The sequence below is a fragment of the Anastrepha obliqua genome, chromosome 3 (genome assembly GCF_027943255.1).
Source record: "Anastrepha obliqua isolate idAnaObli1 chromosome 3, idAnaObli1_1.0, whole genome shotgun sequence".
NCBI classification, from domain to species: domain Eukaryota; kingdom Metazoa; phylum Arthropoda; class Insecta; order Diptera; family Tephritidae; genus Anastrepha; species Anastrepha obliqua.
The window spans coordinates 76,261,094-76,283,528 of NC_072894.1; the positions used below are offsets into that span (position 1 = coordinate 76,261,094).

The following is a 22,435-nucleotide window of genomic DNA, read 5'->3' on the forward strand; positions in this document are numbered from 1 at the left end:
ACAGCAACAATCCACAGGACTTCGAATTTTTTCGTCTGCCAGTGCTTTTTCTATCCTTGACAGAGCTAGTTTCTTGAAATCTTTTCACCAAACTGTGAATTATTGCTAATTTAGATGATTATTTCCACCAAAAAAATTACGAATTTTCCAATATGTTGTCTTCATAATAAGTTTCAATGATTTTAACGCGCATGTAAAATTGTACATCTGTCTACTTGACAAATACTAAAGATGGCACGTTGGCAACGGCGAATATCGCAGACGATGGAACGATGAGCTGTATGAGCTTTACGACGACATAGACATAGCGCAGCGAATAAAGATCCAGCGGCTACGTTGGCTGGGTCATGTCGTCCGAATGGATACAAACGCTCCGGCTTTGAAAGTATTCGATGCGGTACCAGCTGGTGGTAGCAGAGGAAGAGGGCGGCCTCCACTGCGTTGGAAAGATCAGGTGGAGAAGGACTTGGCTTCACTTGGTGTGTCCAACTGGCGCCGGTTAGCACGAGAAAGAAACGACTGGCGCGCTTTGTTAAACTCGGCCAAAATCGCGTAAGCGGTTATAGCGCCAATTAAGAAGAAGAAAGATGGCATAAAAAAGGTATCGTCTAAGAATTATTCACTACTAACATCTAGCCGTCACGTTTGAAATATATATATTAGGGCGGGTCGATTTAAAAATCGCTCATTGCTCTGTGAAAATCGTATTCTAGGGATCAAAATAAGAAACTTTGCCGAAGGAACCATACTTCTAAAACGAATTCTGATGTCCCCCAATTTAAAGATATCACCATTTTTGGCCTTTACATGAAAAAATTAGCTAAATGGCTATGTTTTTTCTTTATTTTTATTTATTTGTAATAATATTTATTATTTATTTATAATAATATCTATTTTCTCTCTTAAGAAATTTATTTAGTCAGAACATATGTAAATGAAAAAATTAATTTAAGTGAGTTATAGAAAAGAAACTAAAAAGTTCGACCCAAATTGGGGGACATCAGAATTCGTTTTAGAGGTATGGTTCCTTGGGCAAAGTTTCTTATTTTGATCCCTAGAATATGATTTTCACAGAGCAATGGGCGATTTTTTTGCCTCCCCACAAATCGACCCGGCCTATGTGCGTCTTGATGTTGTTCCACAAATGGACGTTTGAAATACCCTTTATATATAATTGCCACTTACACCCTTTATAGAGTGTTTGTCCAAGCTTCTCCTTCTGTTTCTGGTGTGCATTTTGATGTTTTATGCCGCCTTCGAAAGACAGATGGTTTTTTATGAGGAGCTTTTTCTGTCATTTAGTGTTTCATGACCGGGGCTCCGAACTCGTGCACTACCCAATGGCAGAGACGCACCAACCCATTGGACTATGGGGGCCCCCAATAACTGCCATGTAGCCGTTATACGTTCTGAAAATGAGTCGGATCGCGCGGCCAATAATTTTTTTTAGAAATATCTTTACTCCAGCGCCACTTAGCTTGTCCATACCAACTAATAAATATTCACATGTAAGCTACAAATAATTGATATCTAATATAGGGCATTAAAAATTAAAAATAAAAGCAAAATTTTACATAATCTTCCAAACAAATTTCTGTATACTTATCTTCAAGCAATTGCCCACAGAAATTAGTGATCACCGGGGCCAAAACAAAAATTATCTAAACTTCTTATAAAAGCTAATCAGTTTAAGTGATGGTGACATATTAATATATATTATTTTATTAAGGCAAATTTCAATCTGAAACAATAGAACCAAATCTAGATTTAATCTCCAATATATTGATTCACAACAATGAGTGAATATATTCTTTGTAGTACAGACCTGGAGACCTTGTAATACAGACCTGGAGATGTGGACTTAGTTACATGGAATTGATTTTAAGAGTAACAAATTTCGAAGTAAATTACATTTTCAAATAGAACAAAGCCCCTCGCAATGCGTACGCCCCTTTTATTGTTGTATGTTTTTCATCTAAAGTTTTATTTTTATTTTATAATTGGAGCTTACATTTTTGTTAGGTGTTTGATCGAGCTCCCCCTCCTATTTTTGCGTGTCTATTGATGGAACAAACTGTAGGTCCCAGTTTTAAGCCGACTCCGAATGGCTGATATTTTTTGTGAGAAGCTTTTTCATGGCGGAAATACGCTCGGAAGTTTGCAATTGTCTGCCGACGAGAGACTGCTACTAAAAAGCCTTTTTCTATCATTTTAGTATTTCATACAGTCCTCTATAGCTTACATTAAAGTAAAAATTTAATCTTGGGAAATTTTACTATATGTTCATAAGCTTTTTCTCCTCTTTTTTCGTTTAGTATCTACAATTCACTTCCACTCTTAGGTTGTTTGAACGCGTTCTAGAAAACAAATTTTTTGTTTTTAATTCAAGAGATTTTAAATATTTTAGTTAACCCGGTTTAATGGTGATACTAAACTTGTATAATACTTGTAACACTTAGATACAAACGAGTAGCTAAAGTTGAAACACTCAACATGTTGTTCGATGAAATAGTCCCATGCCGGTCGGTCATTGCTGCTGCTCTAAAACCATGCTAACAACATATGGCTTAGTTGACCACCAAAAAGACGCGGTAATTAAATTTCCTTTCAAATGAAAAACAAAAGGTGACTACATAAACAACAGCTTTCATTACTAAAAGTTAGTAAAAAATAATAATAGGTACATCAAAAAAACATTAACGCGCACACCGAATACTTTTTGCTTATATTTTGCTTTTTAAATTTTGTGAACTTTCTTTACTTATTTTGTTGACAAATTCATAAATGCTAGAAATAAAAAATAAAATAAAAAACACGCATAACAGCACATTGTACTCATAACAGGTTACACATACGCCATGTAGGCTAACCGACGTCGCGGCGGGTTGTAGTAAATAGATGCGACGCATCTCACACATTTTCGCAAGTGGAAAGTGACATTCCTCTCGCTCATTATGCACAACATATGTATGCACATTGTAGTATAAAATTTTACATTTTACATTTAAATATTTATACTTGCTTGCTTCATACATAAACATAGCTATACAAATATTTCTACCATGAAAAGCACACCTGTGTGCGTGCGTTTAGAGTCGTTATGCTGTTGAAGTGCAATATGTGGCTTTAGGCGAAGCCAGTTTGCGGCATATTCTTTTCTTCCATGAATTTCATTTCTTTACTTTTGTATTTATTTATGTACACACATACATATGTATATGTACATACGTATATATCTTCTTTTCGTCTATCTGCGCTTCTTCATTCCTTGTATATAGAAATGCTTGCATATATGTATATAATCGCACTTATGAGCGGCGCATCTGCATTTGCTACACATTTATTGAAATTGCTTTTTATACTTCATTTTCTTTTGGTGCGCAGCATCTTTAGTTTAATATTGGATCGGTCGGTCGGTCGGTCAGTGGGTAGTGTTGTGGCCGTAACTAACTGTGCGTGTCCAGTTAGTCATTATTTGACTGTTAGTATTGCGTCGTCGTTGTCTTTGCAAGTTACACACGCGTAGCGGATAAACCGACGTTATATGTATATGTACACACATACATATGTATATACTTGCATTTGTGAGAATGAAACGTGTCAATTGTGTTGTTACGAGTCACGTGTACTAGAACGAACTGAATTTTTATTAACAAATAGTGATTGGTGATAGAAAAATGTCAAACAATTTAAATACGTGCTATTTTTAATTTCGAAGAAAAAACATTAAAGGGAAAAAAGAAAAAATATAAATAAACTGATATTGCTAAATGTGAAATACTTAAATTCATGATAAAAGTGAGTGAATATCTTGCTTTTAATCCTTCATACACGCCATAAAAATTGGTTTTAGTTGGAAAGAAATATTTTTTAGCATTACCATGTAATATAATATATTAACAGATGAATATATAACAGATGACCGGAATAGAATGTGGTCATTAGTCATAATTTTCAAAATTTTAAATTAAAAAATCTGAACGATATTTTCGAGAGCTTTATAACTGTCTGTAGCAAATTACTAGGATATTCGCAACGGTGTCAAAAGTATCTTATTGTCGTATTTCGTAAAAATGTTATATATTTAGAGGGTTCATCTTAAAATATAGTTGGTTGTAGTTTAAAAATATCCAACGATTAATTTCACCGTTAAAAACTGTACGACGCAAGACAATACGATATTTAAGGGTACCTTGTGCATTATCTAAATATATAGAAATGCTTTCAGAAATTTAATATTGAAATTAAAATGCCAGGAGATCATAAAGTTCGAAAATTCAAAGAAGAACTGATGTCAAATTAAATATGAAATTATTATTTCTCTTTGATATATTTTTAAGCCTTATCCACTTTTCAAAACTTTCATATCATCAAATTGTTTAGACCTTCAAATAAAGAAAGAAATAACAATCTAATAAGGTTTGTTTTGTCGGGACAACAGTACAGCACTCGCTAATAAGGCCTAATCTGGGAGAATGAATAAATGCTTCGCTATATAACTTTTGTGTACTGGCATCTTGTCGAGGCAAAAGAACCACACCTCCTTAGGCCATTTCCACATTATTCTTTCCTTAATGGCATATTTTTTGAAAAGTAGTTAAGTTAAGTGAGCTTTTGAGTTAGCTCACATGGATTTATTAGCTAGACTCTAAATATTTTGAGTGCCTGGACTCTTTGATGTTATTATTGTAATGGCATAAAACATAACTTGGCCGGATATAATTCTAATTCGACTGACGTGAGAACGCTACCGAGGCTCTAATAGCTGCTGATAAATGCTCGCTAATGAAGGAAAATCGATAAATGCTACCTAATGCTGGAAAAAATCGCGCAAGCCGCAGAACTTAATTGCTCAGGCGCAATTTTTTTTATTCTGCCTTTTCCTAACTGGATAAAGAAGCCGAGCGAATGGATCTAGTGGTGAACGAAGTACCTCCTTCAATCTGTTATATATTGCGCTAGATAGTTGTTGAATGGTACTAGAGTGAGTTAGTTACTGCCACTTAAAATTATAAAGTTTGAAATATGTTTTTGTAGTTAGTCTATGTATTACTCAGCTTCGCGACTATGACTGATAAAAAATTGTGAATATGTTCGTTTTCATTGATGGTGAACTTTCAGTAAGTTTCTGAAAGTATTTTTGATCATAAAAAGCTTCCTAAAAAGGTATGCTTTGTTTGCATCACAATATAACTATTTTTAAATTATATAAGCGAATCTTCGACATTTTTTTAAATTATGTATAATTAATCATTAGTATGCTTCCAAATCAAAATTAAAAATCTGCGAGATCAAGCTGCTCTCATAGTTGTATACGTAAAGCATTTATATATAGACCATATCTCTATGTGAATGCACTCACTCACTCGAATAACAGGTGCTACAGGTGAATGGATTGCGCTATAGAGAGATGATTAACGATTTTTTATGGCCGGAACTAGATGGTATTGATCTGGACAACGGTTATTTTTAAAAAGGCGGCGCTACGTGCCACACAAGTAACGAAACCATTGATCATTTACGTGAAAAGTTTCGGACCGTGTTATCTCAGGAAGAGGGGATCACAATTGGCCACCGAGATCTTGTGATTTAACACCTTGTGACTTTTTTCTTTGGGACCACCTGAAAGAGAAGATCTACGCCAACAGCCCAGGGTCGATTCAAGACCTCAAAGATGGAATTCGTGAGGCTATCTAGGACATAGGGCAGCCACTTTGCAATTCGGTTATGGAAAATCTCATGAAAAGGATATTGTCCTGTAAGCGTGGTCGTGGTGGTCATTGGGTCATATTATTTTCCACTATTAGCGGCATACCGTTCTCTTTATAATGCAATAACCATCCGATCATATATATTAAAAAAAATCATTTTTCTTTGAATATCCAAATAATACCTCTTATTAAAAAAACCTTTATTTTGAATTCTTAATCTGCGAAGTCGTATCATTAAATTTTAAACCGATTTCATGTATTTGCATACATTCCTTATACACTTACATATGTGGTGACATTTGAATATTTACCCTCCGGCTGTCATCCCAACTCAGCCCTACGTAATCCTACGAAACTTAAATGAATGCAGACTGTGTATTTGTGTATGTGTGAATTCATTATATTTATCTCATTTGCGTTGGCGTTGTTGATGTTACTGCATGCAGCTCTGGCTACTTCTTCTTTTGTTTTTGTAAATGTCTCATTGTTGAGTGTCTATCGTTGCATCGCTTCACAGCCCCTCTTTTGTTCACGAAAAAAAACAAACACATCACTCTTGTTTGTAGTATCAATTGCCTACAAACAAAATTGCTTAGCTCGAGTTTTGTTTGTTCGTTGTTCGCCTGCCTTTCAGTTAGTTGCCTGCCAATGAATTTGCTGTATACCTACTTGTTGTTTTTGTAGTGAAAATAGAAAGTGGTCCATAGTGCTCTCACTTTGTCGCTACAGCGCGCATTGATTTGTGCAACGGTAAATTTTTCAATGTATTCGCATTGGTGAATGTCAAACCGCAAATCGCGACTTACGAATAAACCAAGATAGCCATTTTCAATGGCCATGAAACAGTAAATCGAAAGCAAAAATACTTGTAGTAATAGCTAGATAAATAGTAATATCGAGATATTTTCGACTAAGAAATACCATATTTATTGATCTTTTCTTTGAAATCGACATATGTACATATGTATACATACCTACATACATGTGTATGTACATAACTATAGTAGCAGGCCAATTTATTTCTCGAAAGTGTCACTACTCAAAATTGTTCTTATTTGTATTCAAAAACACAAAACCTTATCTAGCAGCACTGTTGTGTAAATACTCCTGATACCTAAAAATTGTATGTGCCAGTATGGTATACTCTGCCAGCTATCAGACTTTGAACATTGTTATTGCATGCAAGCTGATAGTGGTTATTGATAGTAACAGTGCTGACTTTTAGCTTATGATATCTATGTACATATACTTGGATTATTGTAAAGGACCCATTTTTCATCACCAATATTGATACGGTTCAAAAAACTTTCATTTTCAAGCCGTTGCAGCAGCTGAGAACACACATTCACTCGCTGCTGAAGGTTGGTGACGGAAAGTATATGCGTGACCCATTTTCCCAGCTTTGAAACCTTTCCCAACTGAACTAGGTACCTGTGAACTGTTCCATGAGATAAATTTAACCTCTGAGCTATCATATCGACTGTCAAATTTGGCTCAGCTTCCACGAGTTCGAGCAAGGCGTCGGAGTTAAAGACTTCAGACGACCAGCGCGCGGGGTATCCTCCACGTCGCAGTTACCACTCGGAATTTTGAAAACCACTTTTGCGCAGTCCTTGCACTTACGGTATCCTCTTCGTGAACAGTGTTTATTTCTGTAGCACCAGTTGTTGCATTTTTACCACTTTTATAAAAAAAATACAAAATATGCTTCTTATACGAGTTCGAAGATTTCATTTTATTTTTTAACAACACGTGCTTTTATCCGCGATTAAAATCACTTGTTGAATGCACAATATATCAATGAAAATATAAATAGTTCCGTTATATTCCGCGTATAATTTTTTGTATGCAAAAAACGTACATAAGTGAAATTATGGGTAAAATACGCACGAACTTATTGACTGACCTGATACATATGTATGTGTTGAAATCAAGTGTGCTTTGAAAATGATCTGTAGAATTGCAGAAATCGTATGGCCTGCCAAAGTGTTCACTCTCCTGTTTTTCCCAATACTGCGTTCAAGCCGACATCTTTCAAGAAGTACATCTTGATATTTCCCACCAATGGAGGCACCTACAGTTTTAAGCCGACCCCGAACGGCAGATGATTTTTCATGAGAAGGTTTTTTATGGCAGAAATTCACTCGAAGGTTTGCCACTGTCTGCCGAGGAGTGACCGCTTTTAGAAATAAACTTTTCTATCGTTTGGTATCTTGTGCCCGGCGTTTCCAACCTGTTCACTAGTAGATCAGTATGCTGCAACACTTGATGCTTTTTCCGCGAACTTCTTTCTTCACTTCCTTTAATGTCTCTGTGGCTTTGGAATCAGAGGAGCTCTTATTACTTTTATGTTAAAATTATCGTACAGAAGTTGTATGGTGCATGGGTTTGCCCGATTTCATCCGTTTTCAATTCCAATATCCACTAGTACCAGTTTTTAATATTTTTTTTTTTTTATTTGAAAATTGGAAAAGTAATGAATTACAATCACAATGAATTAAAAAGCATTAGCGACTAGGCCATCAGCTTAATTTTATGTTTTTTTTTTGTTTGTTTTTATAAATAATAAAATATAATAACAATAAATTCATAACATTTTCTCATTTTTATTTCAGATAACTCTCTGAACGGTGCGGTGGTTCCTTCCGCCTTGCAGTCGGGTATATGTGCATGCCGGAGAAGTACAGCTAAAATTTAAGTGACGACTGACAGTAACAAAAAAAATCTCAGCAAAACCAAAACACAATAAAACAAATAAAATGGGGCGACAATTGCGGCCTTATGCGCTCGCAACTTTGTTCTACTTAGTGTTCATAGCGAAGGTAAGTATAGCACCTACATATGCACATGCATCCATAGTTGAGTCTATGTGTGTTAAGTCTACATGTATGTAACTAGTAATATGACTGCAATCGATATGAAAATATGTTAATTATTGAATGAAAAAAAAACATCAGAAATGGGAACAAACAATAGGTTAAATGCAATGAGCAGAGCAAGTGCAACTGGGTTGGTAGGTTGTCGTAAAAAAAGGTTCAATACTTCTATCTTATGACGCTCACAACAGTTTGCATACATACGTACTATATAAACCTACTTAAATAAGCATTACATCACACATGTAGATTAAAGATTATGTTGTAATACACAGAGCAGAAAAACTTGTGGATTATGATGGAAAATTAAAAAAATCGGCAGTTGGCTGTAACTTAGTGACGTACTAACTTACTAAAAGGCCCGTCACAATGGGTCCGATCTGTCCATTGCGGCAACGAGTTTGACTGAGAGCAAAATAGATTATGTGTATTTCAGTCGAAGGCGCCACATACTTCGTCCCCTTAGTATTAAAATAGCCTATAAATTTTTTGATGTTTTGAGAAAATGAATTTCAAACTTTTTGTCGAAAGTAGCTCTCACTCAAATCTCGTTATGTCGGTAAATATTTATTATTTTTTGACTGACGTTTTGACCCACTTTGTGGAACTAGAAACAAACTAGACAAAATTTTGACCACATATAAAATCGACGATGGAGAATCCAAAATTTCAATAAAAAAATAATAGCCTATGAGCACATAGGCTATTGTTATACTAAGGGGACGACTTGTCGTCCGCCAAGGCACAAAAACCGGCAACTCTCTACTTTTGACTTACAATGACTGTATAGTAAATTAGTAGTATTTAACAAATATTTCGATAGAAGAAAGTTTATAATAAAAATATTATTTACTTTGGGAAGGAATTTATCGCTGCATTTTCAAGAGAGGATGAAAATCTATTTTGATTTTTCGACAGTAAAAAAATATAATATGTAGGTACGCATTAATTTAATGTTGGAGGTACGCAACAAGACCTTGTTGTCATTCATCAATTTGAGTTTGACAATGGTTGTTTTCCAGTACGGCCTGATATCTGTCCATCCCTTTGCGATGAAATTTTGTACAAATATTATCCTGAACAAAAGGTAGTATGTATAGGCAAAATTATTCAATAAATTAGTAAGTTTACCAATAACGGTAATTGGTATGTATTGACATACATACTTATTTTAGGACTAAATGAGCTTGGTAGAAATGATAGCCTTGTGACAGCTGAGAATGGCAACTGTGTTGGCATGAAGGTTTTGGCATGAATCGTATAACGTTAGAACAACGCTTTCAAATTGTGGAAATTTACTCTAAAAAAAATTAATCTGTTTACGAAGTTCTTAGAGCACTGGCGATATCATCGGCTCTTATTTCTTTCGAAATGAGGAAGGAGCTGCCATTTTGGTGAATGGCGAGCGCTATCGAGCCATGTTGACTCAATTTTTTTTCGAAAAATTAATCAGCTAAAAATCGAAGACATTTAGTTCCAACAAGACGGCGCAACTTGCCGTTTAACAATCGATTCATTGCAATATTCAAGCCATCATTGACGCTATACGGTCAGATTTATTGAAAAAAGTAGTTAAAAATTGAACAGATCGAATGGTCTATGTAAATCGTGGCCACAGCGGTCATATGCCGGATTTCATATTCAAAAAATAAATTCCATAAAAATGCCAGATTAAAAAAAAAATCATTCAAACAACATTTATCATTTTAAGTTCATGAGCTCTTTAAACACCCTTTAAACAAGAGTATATTTTCTATAAATATTATCCTTATGTGACTTAACTCAAGTTCCGGGTTAATAACAGTACTTAAATAATAAGCATGTATATACATACAAGTATGCCATAAGTACTACCTACATATGTATGCATAGACATTTTTCGTTAATATCTCAAAGTGTATTCGCTCAAAATTCACAGTAGAAATTATTAAATGATAGATCAAATAACGCATTAGTAACACCGAACGACAAAAATTTACTTTAAAGGTTTTAAGGTTTCAAAGGGGGAAACCAGGTATCTATTGTGTATACTTTTATTCGTAATAGGAAAGTTTAACTATTTTTTAGGGCTTTACAAAACAGCAAGAAAAACGAAGTTGGGGTATGTACATATAGGTATTTTTCAAAATAATTCGGCAGAAAATTTCAAGGAATTTAAGGATACATTTCTCAAAAGACAATATTGTACTATATTTATCCTGGTGAAAAGTAAACTAAGATTTTTTCTTAATACATATCCTATTTCGCTTGATATCCATATTAATATCAAATAATGGACACAAGTATATATTATATATCCATTTATTGAAAATTTAATCCTTATAAACTTTAAGATTTTTCTAAAAATTTAATTGATGAGAAAACAAAAAACTGATAATGCAGCATTACTAACTTAGATAGATTTTACTGTTGCATGGTGTAATTATTTAGAGTGTACATATCCGATAAAGTATACTAACTTAAGGAATGTGTGTCGAAAAAAGCTTGATGGAAACCAAACTTAAAAACGAAGAAGGAGTCTTCTGACCCCGTTTTGAGTGAGACAAATTCCATGCAGTATGGTTTGAACTTGAAATAATGTATTCATAACTTAATTTTATTATCCTAACCACAATATTCAAATAGCCACGTATGTTTCTGTAGAGTCGACAATCGGTTATATAAGTATAAATAATTGGCGCCGGCACCTTTTTGGACCGAGCTCCTCCACATAGTGGTGGAGTACGTTTGAAAACAAATTTTTTCGGTTTGATAACAAATTTTTTCGAAAACGCTCCTGGAGCCGCTATTACTGTTAGGAAGCCAGAATAACTGACCTTTTGTGATATCCAACTTACCATATGAACTTGGGCACTCTTTGACCCATGAGCTCATGAAAAAATCGATATTTCGGGCACTAAGTTTGATAATCGAATTATTATCTGCCATCTAGATATTTACCGCCCCGGAACTGTAACGCTTTTTTTTTTAATTGTGATAATGTTTCGTAATGCGGATAATCTAGAAACGATCCAAATCATTAAAACGTATATCGTGCGAGCCACGCGTGAGATAGTAGAGCCAGAAACCGTCAAGTGCTGGGTCAGCCGAAGGAAGTGTGTATTATACAATTAATATCTCTAATAAATGCTAAAATCTTTGAAATATATTAAATGATGTTTTTATGACATTTCTAAAAAAACAGTCGATGGCTCACCCTTCATACTTATATACATCTACATGCTGCCTTTACCGGGCCTGTTTATTTATTTCAGTGACATTGTCAAATTCGCGAAACATCAAGGAGCGATTTTCGGAAGGCGCCAACTTCTGTATTCTGTATACCGTGAATACAACTCGGAGATAATAGAAAAGTAGCAACCTCAGTGAGCAGTTACTTTATTCTTGGTGAATTTGACAAAATCAGCTGCTTTGAGTGACTTTAAAACCATAAATAAACGAACCTTTGTGCACGCAATTACTTGTTTGGGAATCAACTAGAAAATTCGATTTTCGAATTATACAAAATGATACAAATTAAGTGCCGCGTGTTAAATTGTGAAAGTGCGAGTGATCATGAAGCTTTCAAAGCAGTTTTCTTCCTTGCTTTCCTTTTTCTTCTTTTTGTTTGTTTATTTTCTATGCTGACGTCACGGTCGGAGTTTACGCAATCTTGTGCTCCATTATTCTTGAATATAACTTGACTAAATAACTATAACTACATAAACTTAACTAATATATTTATATAAAATTGGTGTTTTTATTATTTCGAGCAGAAAAAAATGACAATTCAGAAGTTGCAGATTTTACTACTGCTACAACTGCTTCTTTTTTTTAGCCTAGACCCGAAAATTTACTAATATATGTATATGTACCTATGTAATTTTTGTAATGGCATTGCAAAGACTAAACTCTATGTAGTTGTTATAAGTATTGACAATGCAAAAAATTGTTGTTGCTGATAAAGCAATATAGCGAAACTTTGAACATTCGATTTGTACTAATTTTCTTAGCTTATCATACATTATACAGATGCATACAAACAAACATCCGTATGTGCTTAATTGCATACAGAGTGGTTGGCGGTAACATGCCAATAATATAAGTAGTAAACCTACATATGTATATTAGAACATATGTAGATATGTATATTTCGTATCTGTTCCTATTAACAAATAAATTGCTTGTAAATTTTGCCATTCTTTCAGTTGGCGCTTCTAGAGTTATGCTCTGATTTTTTCAGTTGTGAATTTCTTGTAAAAAATATTTTCTCGCATTATTAATCGCAACACATACTAGCAGACTATTTCAAGTTTTTTTGTATATCGTTAAGTCATATACACACCTCGCTTTTATATTCGTGTCCTTAATTTGCAATTTTTCTTCTCCACACGAAATCAACAAATCAGCAATTTCTTAGCTGTATTAAACTTTAAACTAAATATAGCTCGATCGTCATAACTAAAAAAATAAAAATAAAAAATTGAGAAAAAACGACTTAACAGTTTTCCATTTACTATGCTTGCCTAAATAATAATATGAGGTGTAGGTATTAATATATATCGCAATGACTCTTTTACACAGCATACAAGAAAAGCTGAAAGTCATTTCTTTACACCTATTTAAGGGGACAGATACCTATAAACTGCCATATTTTCCCGGATTCTCATTGAAATTATTTAAAATGAAGAAGTCAATATTTTTTTTTTTCAAAATTGGCATGCAGTTTATTTATAGGTATGATACACTAAAATAATATAATTTTTTTTTTATTTTAATCATTTAAAATGGCGAATGTTTACTCAATTCTTCCAGGAAGGTCGCAGAGGGGTTTCCCAATCAGCGGGCATTGTAGCATCGGCGTCAGTGACTTGAATACAAAAAACCAAGCATTTTTTTGTTTATTAATGTCATAATTTCTATATGAATTAAAAAAAATGGAAAAAAAATCGCGCAATAAAATGCTTAAAAAATGAATTTTGAGGCGAATTTTCCTACTATTTTTGCTGCGAAAAAATTATTTTTTCAAAAAATTTTTGAAATTGTAAATTCACATAGAAAGTAATATCATCTCGGTTGCTTGTATGTACATACATAATAAACCTTAAGATCTAAGAAGTCAGGGGAACTGTACTCTCCTTTATGTTTGATGATGTTAGTGGTTCTTCAGATTGTACTTCTTTGTTAAATCGTATCAATTTTAATATTCCGCAAACAAATCCTGCCTTTTTATGTTGATAATTGGAAAGCGCGATAAGTAAAACTGTTTAAATCTAAAAAATTCTAAAAAAGGCTTGGTTCGCACCATACTAATCAGTCCCAATAGGCATGATTTTATAAATTAAGGAAATTATACAGCAAGCGCGCCGATCTACCATACAGCAAAAATATTCAATTCTGTCTGTCCATTTGTCCCTCTGACTATGAGTTTGATTAAATAAACTCCATTTTTTAACGAAAATTAGTAGACATATTATCCTTGGCTTAAGATAGGTTGGCATACCAAATTTTACTGAATAATTACGGCAATCTTCCACATAACTGTAGTTTTCAAAATTTCAAAAAAATAAAAAATTGGATAAAATTTGTGTAAGGGATGATCTTAAAGATATAAACATATTTATATAAAAATTTAGTAAAATGGCGATAGCCCAAACTAGTGATGTTATAAATACGGTATAATTTAACAGACATTCAGATTTAAATTCAGGACGATTCGGTAGCGTAGAACTTATTGCCAGGGAATGCGAGTGGTTTTAAGAGAATTTTTCGCTAACGTGGCCGTGCAAGGACTAGACACAGACAAGGATTTTTTAGACATATTTTTCACAACTAAAAAAGAAGGCATATGCGCACACCATATGTGGAATTAAAGTTGAAATAAAAATTTTCTCTCTGAGCACTCAATCTGAGCATAAATGAAAATTGTGGATCGTTTGCTACAGCTATTCTTTTTTCTAATCACGGTGACACCTCGGCAAGTCCTCAATTTTCGCATTTCTGTTAAGAAAAAGCTTCTCATAAAAAACTATCTACCGTTCGGAGTCGGTCCCCCCTATTTGTAGAGCAAATTTAAGACGCACAAATTGAAGGAAAGACAGGGCCAAACACCTAATAAAGAATATACGCCCCAATTACACATGGTGCATGCATGTATATATACATATGTAATACAAGTATGTGTATTAGGGCGGGTCGATTTAAAAATCGCTCACTGCTCTGTGAAAATCGTATTCTAGGGATCAAAATAAGAAACTTTACCGAAGAAACCATACCTCTAAAACGAATTCTGATGTCCCCCAATTTGGGTCGAACGAAAACTCCCACTTTGACCCATTTAGAGTGCCCCAATCAAGTCCAAATGTTTGACCGACCCCCACTAACTTTGGACGGCCGATCCACCCATGCCAGTGGCACATCCCCTGGAACTCCCCTGGGGGGTTCCCCATACAATCATTTCAAAATATCACCATTTTTGGCCTTTACATGAGAAAAGACACTAAAAGTTCGACCCAAATTGGGGGACATCAGAATTCGTTTTAGAGGTATGGTTCCTTGGGCAAAGTTTCTTATTTTGATCCCTAGAATATGATTTTCACAGAGCAATGGACGATTTTTTTGCCTCCCCACAAATCGACCCGGCCTAATGTGTATAATATATATCTAACAGCAAGTACCTAGAAAAGTACTATTGACTATGCCTCAAAGTAATTCTGTGCAGAGAAACAATTGCCCTACAATTTTCTGAATTATTGACTTGCTCCAATTAATTAACACGTTGAACGCCATGGGGGTCACCGGTGACCAGCACTAAGTTTTTTTCTAGCGCCACGGCTAGGATTGTAAGAAAAACGTAATTTGACTAAAATTAAAAGTTTTAAGTTTTCAATTTTATTTACGTTATTGCAATAGCGTAATTGATATAATGTAGTATACAAAAATATTTAATTTAAATATGAGAAATGTGTGTATAAATTTCATGTGCACATAATATGTTTTGGATACTAACAAAATCGGCGTGGCATTCAACGTGTTAAATACAAAGGTCTAAGCGACCCCAAAAGGGAAGCAGCATCTCTTATTAACTTCAAGTTTATAAGCTTTATCATTTTGTGAGATGATGAAAAATATCTCTTGGATATGAAATCGTATTAGTTAATCTCAGGCAAGCGATGTAGTTAACATATACTTGCCAGGGTGTAGGCTGGAACGCATTTCCCTGAGTCAGTGAGAAGATAACATATCCTTATACAATAAAGACTTTACTTTTCCCTATAATTGCGCAACTAATTTTACAAAGCACAAACACCTTACAATTTTAGAGGAGCATATATCGATGGTTTTCGAGAAAAGTGACATAATTGAAAAATACAAAATACTGAGTTGGGTCAGTTTTCTAGATAAGTGACGCGCCAATTCGATCACCTGACAAAACGACACTAACGCCATCTCTCAGAACTGCTTCAAGATTCGCTTATGACGCTTTTCCAGATAAAAATATATAAACTCTGTAGTTGAGTTTTGCTTTAACGGCAAAACTCCGAATTTTGAGTTCATTTTGAGTTGTGTCGTTCTTTTTCTCGAAAGCCATCGATATCAAGTACTATTATGCAGGAGGATTATAAATTTGTTCACACAACTGTATGTAACAGCATAATCGACTCGATCTGATGCATACACATCTATAGCAAAATACTCAGAGTATAGAGAGGATTTGATGTAGCCATGTCTGACCGTCCGTGTGTCTGTGCGCACGATAACTCGAATATAAAACTGATATATTTCAATTAAACTTAGTATACATACATATTACAAGATACCTATATTACCGGTCAATAACCACGCCCATCTGCCATATAACAGTAATTTTCCAAAAAGAATAAAATGTTGTATTTCTGTTATAAATGAAACAAAATTAGTCAAATCTGCTACAAATAAAGAAACCAAAAAACTTAATACTCGACGATGTCACACCCACCTTTGGGTAAAAGCATGTATCTCTATAAGGGCTTAATAAAACTTGCCCAAACTTTGTACACGTCACCTGCACGTCCCCACTTCATTCATTCGACATAAATATAATATTATTGATATCGAATAAAAATCACGCCCACTTTTTACATGATAAGACTAAATTTCCTCATGTCCGTCTTATGTTACAAGCAATAACTCTCATTCACTAAGAGTTTATTTGAATCTAATTTAAATTTTGCTGAAATGAGCGCGTGTTTATAATAAAGTTCGATCTGGACCGAATTTAGCACTTCCTTACTTGTACCAATCATATTTTTGTTGTTAATATTTTAATTTTTTCTTCATTCTTCTCGTCTTCATTTTTTGTTTTTGTTTTTTATGCATCTTTTACTTGCCTTTCGCTCTAAACAACTTTCGATTTTAACATTCCGATGTTAAGACCGAATATTTGTAACAGCAGCAGTAATAGGTTATGGTAGGCGCATTTGTATGTATGTATGCATGTATATACCTACGTATATAGATATGCACTAACCTACAACATCCGCTTCATTCGTAAGTCCCAGTAAAGCTGTAACTGATTGCTTAACAAAGTGGTTGTCGAAAATTTCCACCGCAACAACAACAACGTACCTCATCTTAGTCGACTTGTTTCTCACCATCTTCTCGAAATCACAACTGTTGTTAATTCAAGTTTTTGAAATTAACTGTTTGCGGCATACTCAGAAAGGGCAAAAGAAAGAGTTGGATTATATGTATGTATGTATGTAGGTGGATTAGGGTGAATTGATTTGTACGAAAACACAACGTTTTTACCAAAATAAAAATAAAATTGTGTTGATTGCATGAAATTTTATTAAACAAAAAATAAATGTTGATTAGTGAATTCACCAAACACAAACAACCAAATTTTGTTTCTCCCAATACACTCGACTTACACTACAGAGATGCTTAACACGTTCCCGCCGGGGCTGTTATTCATGGTCTTCGCCCACAGACGGCAACGTTTACATCTTTTCGCTCTATCGGAAGCGATTGCAGGTTATATAAAACGAAATTTTTTCATAAGGGTAGTCGTTTATGGCTTCTCATCTCATAGGTACCGTCTAATAAAGTACCATTGGTGGTACACGCCGTCCCATGAAGCAATCTTGTGCGAGCCACCGGTGGTACGCGCCGGCGTGAACGTGTTAAACAAGTATGTCATTGCTTTTTTTTGATGGTCTAAAATTCATCCCACTTTGTTGGCAAACCCTGCTTGATCGGTGATTCTTGGCCCAACAGCACAGTGTTTTTAAGGTTTTATGTGCAGTTCACAAGTACCATTAATTGGTCAATAAAACAAAATCGATTCAATTATTCAGTAAAATAGCCAATATCTGTATGTACTTACATATGAACACTTCTCACAATTTAAAAAATATTTTTTATAGACCCATTTTAGAATCGCCTTCTACATATTTAACCTAAATTTGCTTTATTTATTTAAAATTATAATCTGTTTCAATTTTGCAATAATAAACTAATTTAATACAATTTTTATTTGAAATTTTATTTGGGTTTCTTAATCCTTTGGGGATGAGTGTCGGCATATAGACGCCCAAATTAGTTCGTAGCTGCAAGGTTCGAGACGTCTGTCGTTCTGAACGATAAGTTACGCATATGTAGGTATAGTAAAAGAGTCACGTTTTCATTCAAAGACATTAGTGGACATCAGTGATGAAGTATTATCTTCCTTACAATGTAAACTTACGATGTGAGAAGACGGTAGAGTCAGAACGAATTTCAGTTCTTCGATTCAGTCTCTCAGTGTCACTGCCAGAGGAACCAGCAGGCTTTTTATATATTTTATATTTTAACCTACGCACTGTTGTAACAGTTCTGATGAATATTTGAATGTGATAAAACGGAAGATGACGGCATTACTTCGTCTAGAGGAAGTGAAGTCCATGCAATAAGGAAACCACACAGGCATTTCAACATTAGCAGTGATGACAGTTTGTTTATAATTATTTTTTGATTTTATGAAACAATTTTCTTGTGTTAAATAAAGCCTTCGTTTTAATAACGTTCAACGTATTTATTTCTTATTATTATTTCCTTACTGCGCACTCCAATACCTCTCGTCCTCAGCGACGCTTGCCCGTCGACGGTTCGGCTCCGCGGAAGGGCTCCGTCCCCAAAGAGTTAATATGCATTTTTTGTACACTTTTTTTATTATCATAGCTTGATTACTGATTTACTTTGAAAAAGAGAAGTTTAGAACTTGGAACATTGTTATTTAAAATATTTTTTTAAATATTGTCAGCATTGCGCGGGGAATGCTGATATTTATTTATAATTGTCTAACAAATGCATTATTCAAAACTATGTCCACCACAAACAAGATTAGGGATGCAAACTAGTAAAAAAAGCTCTTGCATTAATAGCATGGCGCTTAGGTTAAATAAATGGCTGCCCTAGCTAAAGAGCTCACTTAGACAAATGTAATTCGTCCGTTGTGGTGCCATACATGGGAGAGGGGAAAGGAGATGGGAAGGAAGAAGGAGCTTTGGGGTTTGATACGATGATGACCATACATTTTACGACGGCGCCGACGGGGGCTGATTTGCGTTCGTAGTTGGCCGTAACAAGCTACTAATGAACTTCATCAACTTTATGACATCTACACCGGCTATATCCGCAGGCGTAGCGAAAAAGTAAGAGCCCAGATATCTAAGTCTTTGCCAGGCGAGAGCAGGGCAGCTGAGAAGAAGGTGTTGAGATGATTCCACCTCGTCCTCCAGACAGTTTCTGCAGAACGGACTTGAGGCAATCCCAAGTCTTACGGCGTGAACACCTAACGGACAGTGTCCTGTAAGGATGCCCACCAAATTTGAGAGCTGGGGTTTTGTTAGCCTTAGGAGTTCTCTTGAGCGTCCCCGATCTACCCGTGGCCAGAAGGATCTCGCGACCTTGCACGTTTGCACAGTAGCCCAGCGCTCGCTGAGTTGTCTCGAGGCCCATCTTTCCAGGAGCAGACCACAGCTTCTCAGGGGAACCCCAATTCTCTCATTACGCGACGAAACCGTCTCCAAAGTTCCCTGTCTAGCCAGCTCATCAGCCCAGCAGTTTCCCTCTATGCCGCTGTGCCCGGGTACCCAAATGAGCCTGATGATGAAGTATTCGGATGCAATCGAGAGAGAAGCCAGACATTCTCCGACCAATCTCGAGCGCACAAACAGCGAGCCCAAGGCCCTAATTGCCGATTGGCTATCGGAGTAGATGTTTACTTCCTTAACGGTAATTACCGAATTGAGCAACCAGTCCACCGCTTCCTTAATTGCGGATACCTCCGCTTGGAAAACACTACAGTGGTCCGGGAGCCTAAATTTAAGTTTGATGGGAGGCTCCTTGCAGAATACTCCCCCACCAACCCTTCCGTCCAACTTCGAGCCATCCGTGAACATGTTTGCCATGCCTTGCCGCCGAATGTTGCACCCCGCCCACTCATCCCTTGAGGGAATGTGGGTAGAAAAAGGTCCGCTCGGACCTAGCGTGGGTGTACAGTGGTCCAGCACCATAGGGATGAACTCAAAGTTTTTAAGAATACTAGAGTGTCCGTAACTTAAGTCTAGCCTATGGCCCGAACACCTTAACCTGATTGCGGCGCGTGCAGCGGTAGTTTTTCCTACAATGTCCACGGGCGCCACATTCAGCATAGCGTTAAGCGCTAGAGTAGGAGTAGTACGGAGAGCCCCACTGATTCCAATGAGGGCAGACCTTTGTACCTTCTCCAGCTTCTTAACTGATACCATCCTTTCTAGCGAGTTCCACCAGACAAGGACTCCGTATAGCAAGATTGGTTTTATAATCGTCTTATAAAGCCAAAAAGTGACTTTAGGCGAGAGGCCCCATCTTTTGCGGATAGCGCCCCTGCAACCATACAGGGCGACTGTTGTCTTTCTGATTCTCTCCTCAATGTTTGGCTTCCATGTAAGACCTCTGTCAAGGATGAGTCCCAGGTACTTCACCTTGTCAGAGAGCACCAACGGAGCGCCCGATATTGAGGGGAGAAGCACTCTTGGTACTTTGTATTTCCTCGTAAATAAGACGAGCTCCGTCTTCAGAGGATTAATCGATAGGCCGCATTTAGCGGTCCAATTTATAACTAGATTCAGATACCCCTGCATCAGTTCCATCAGAGTATCTAGAAACTTGCCTCTGACAATAAGTGCCACGTCATCCGCGTAGGCAATCACCTTACAGCCCCTCCCCTCCAGCTCCTCCAGCAGACCGTTAAGTACGGCAACCCAGAGTAGTGGCGAGAGAACACCCCCTTGCGGAGTGCCTCTGTTCACTTGCCGGCGGAGAGAGGTGTCACCCCATTCTGCCACGACCGTTCTATCGGTAAGCATCGTGTGGATAAGCCTTATAAGTTCGGTTCCGACTCCTAGTTTACCTAGCGACCTGGTGTAGCATGGCGCTTACAACCCCTAGTCTTCTTTATGTATGTTTTGAATTTTCCCTACAAATGGAGTGTAAGCCAAAAATTCGAGCCACCCTAATGAGTATATGTGAATGCATTTACTATAAATAAACATAGGGATTTTACTTTGCCTTGGTGGTATGATTTGAGCAGTTCATTTTTTTATGCGTTTAAATTTATTGTGTATGAATTGTGTCTACAAAAAACACGCGCACATATAAGTTAATCTGTGTTTTTGTAGGACGGTTACCTGAGGCCCACAAAATACCCAGCTGCTCATAGCCGTTTTGATTTCTTTCACCTACAGCGTATTAAAAACACAATTCAGCAAATTTGTTAAGGTTTGAAGCTTGTTGGCTGTTGTTGCCGCTTTTACTTTGGTTGGTTGTTATGCAATTTCAAAACAGTTACAGCGTAGTATTTTCGTTACTTACCTTATACTTTTGTACAGTCATTATTTTTTTTTCTGGTGTTTTGTAACATTTTTCGGCAGCGAAGTGTATCGAATCTGCATCTGCAAAGGGAGCACTCAAGTTTTGTGCTATGCATACTCGTATAAATATGTATATATTTAAACACTGCCATTGTAGCATAGTAATACAAAAAGTTAATTCATTTTCTCAGTATGCAACAATTTTATTTATTTGCCCCACGCCACGCATTATCCGTTGTTGAGTAATCGCATAGTTTAGTCAAAATTTTGATGTGTAAATGCGTTTTTGTTATTTTGCGCAGAAGTGACGAAAAATGTTTTCTTTGCAAAATTAACTGTTTTCAACTGCAATCACTCCTGCTTTAATGTCTTAATTATATTAGTTTGCATATTAGTAGGTGGGTTGCAAAGAGTCATGTTGTCAAAATAAGCCAAGCAATAAATTTAGTTATAACTACTGGGGTAAATGCACGTTTACATAGTTGTTTTAATTTATCGGCGGTTCGCGTCCCGCTTGCTCTACGTCAACTTATAAAGTACACATAAATGCACTTTAAGCTCTTAAGGCTCCAGAAATTTAGTTTGTTTGTTCATACACATGTCGACCAGAGATAGTTAATGAAATGAAATTTTGGAATATACAGTTGCGGACAAAACTCTCCGTTTTTTCTTAATTTCTCCCAATATAAAGTATTTAAAAGAAATGTAATGATGCAGTTTTATTTTAAGTCTAATTATGTATTTAACAAATGTAAAAAAAAAAATATTTTCAGTATTTACTTTAAAAGTTATTCACGAAAAACCAAAAAAATGCACTGACAAAAGTGTGCATACGTTATATTAAGACACTTATTTTGCTCTTCTTTTAGGCGAATACTTAACTGTAAAGTACCGTTTGTTTTATTTTGTGGTTCTACTTTGCATTCTTCTTACAATTTATGGCATTCTGTCTTTTGAAAGTGTGTACGATCGGAATAATGTCGCTCCGCAAAGA

At 35.8% G+C, this 22,435-nt stretch overlaps 1 protein-coding gene across 1 annotated transcript in view; it reads left to right on the plus strand.

Annotated features, from left to right (window-relative positions):
• Positions 1–22,435, plus strand: part of LOC129242389 (cuticlin-4) — a 63,008-nt gene that overhangs the window by 36,906 nt on the left and 3,667 nt on the right. Inside the window, exon 2 of the mRNA XM_054879006.1 lies at positions 8,327–8,533. Coding sequence (XP_054734981.1) covers positions 8,471–8,533 — 63 coding nt within the window. The 5' untranslated portion in view covers positions 8,327–8,470. The remainder of the gene's footprint in view (positions 1–8,326; positions 8,534–22,435) is intronic.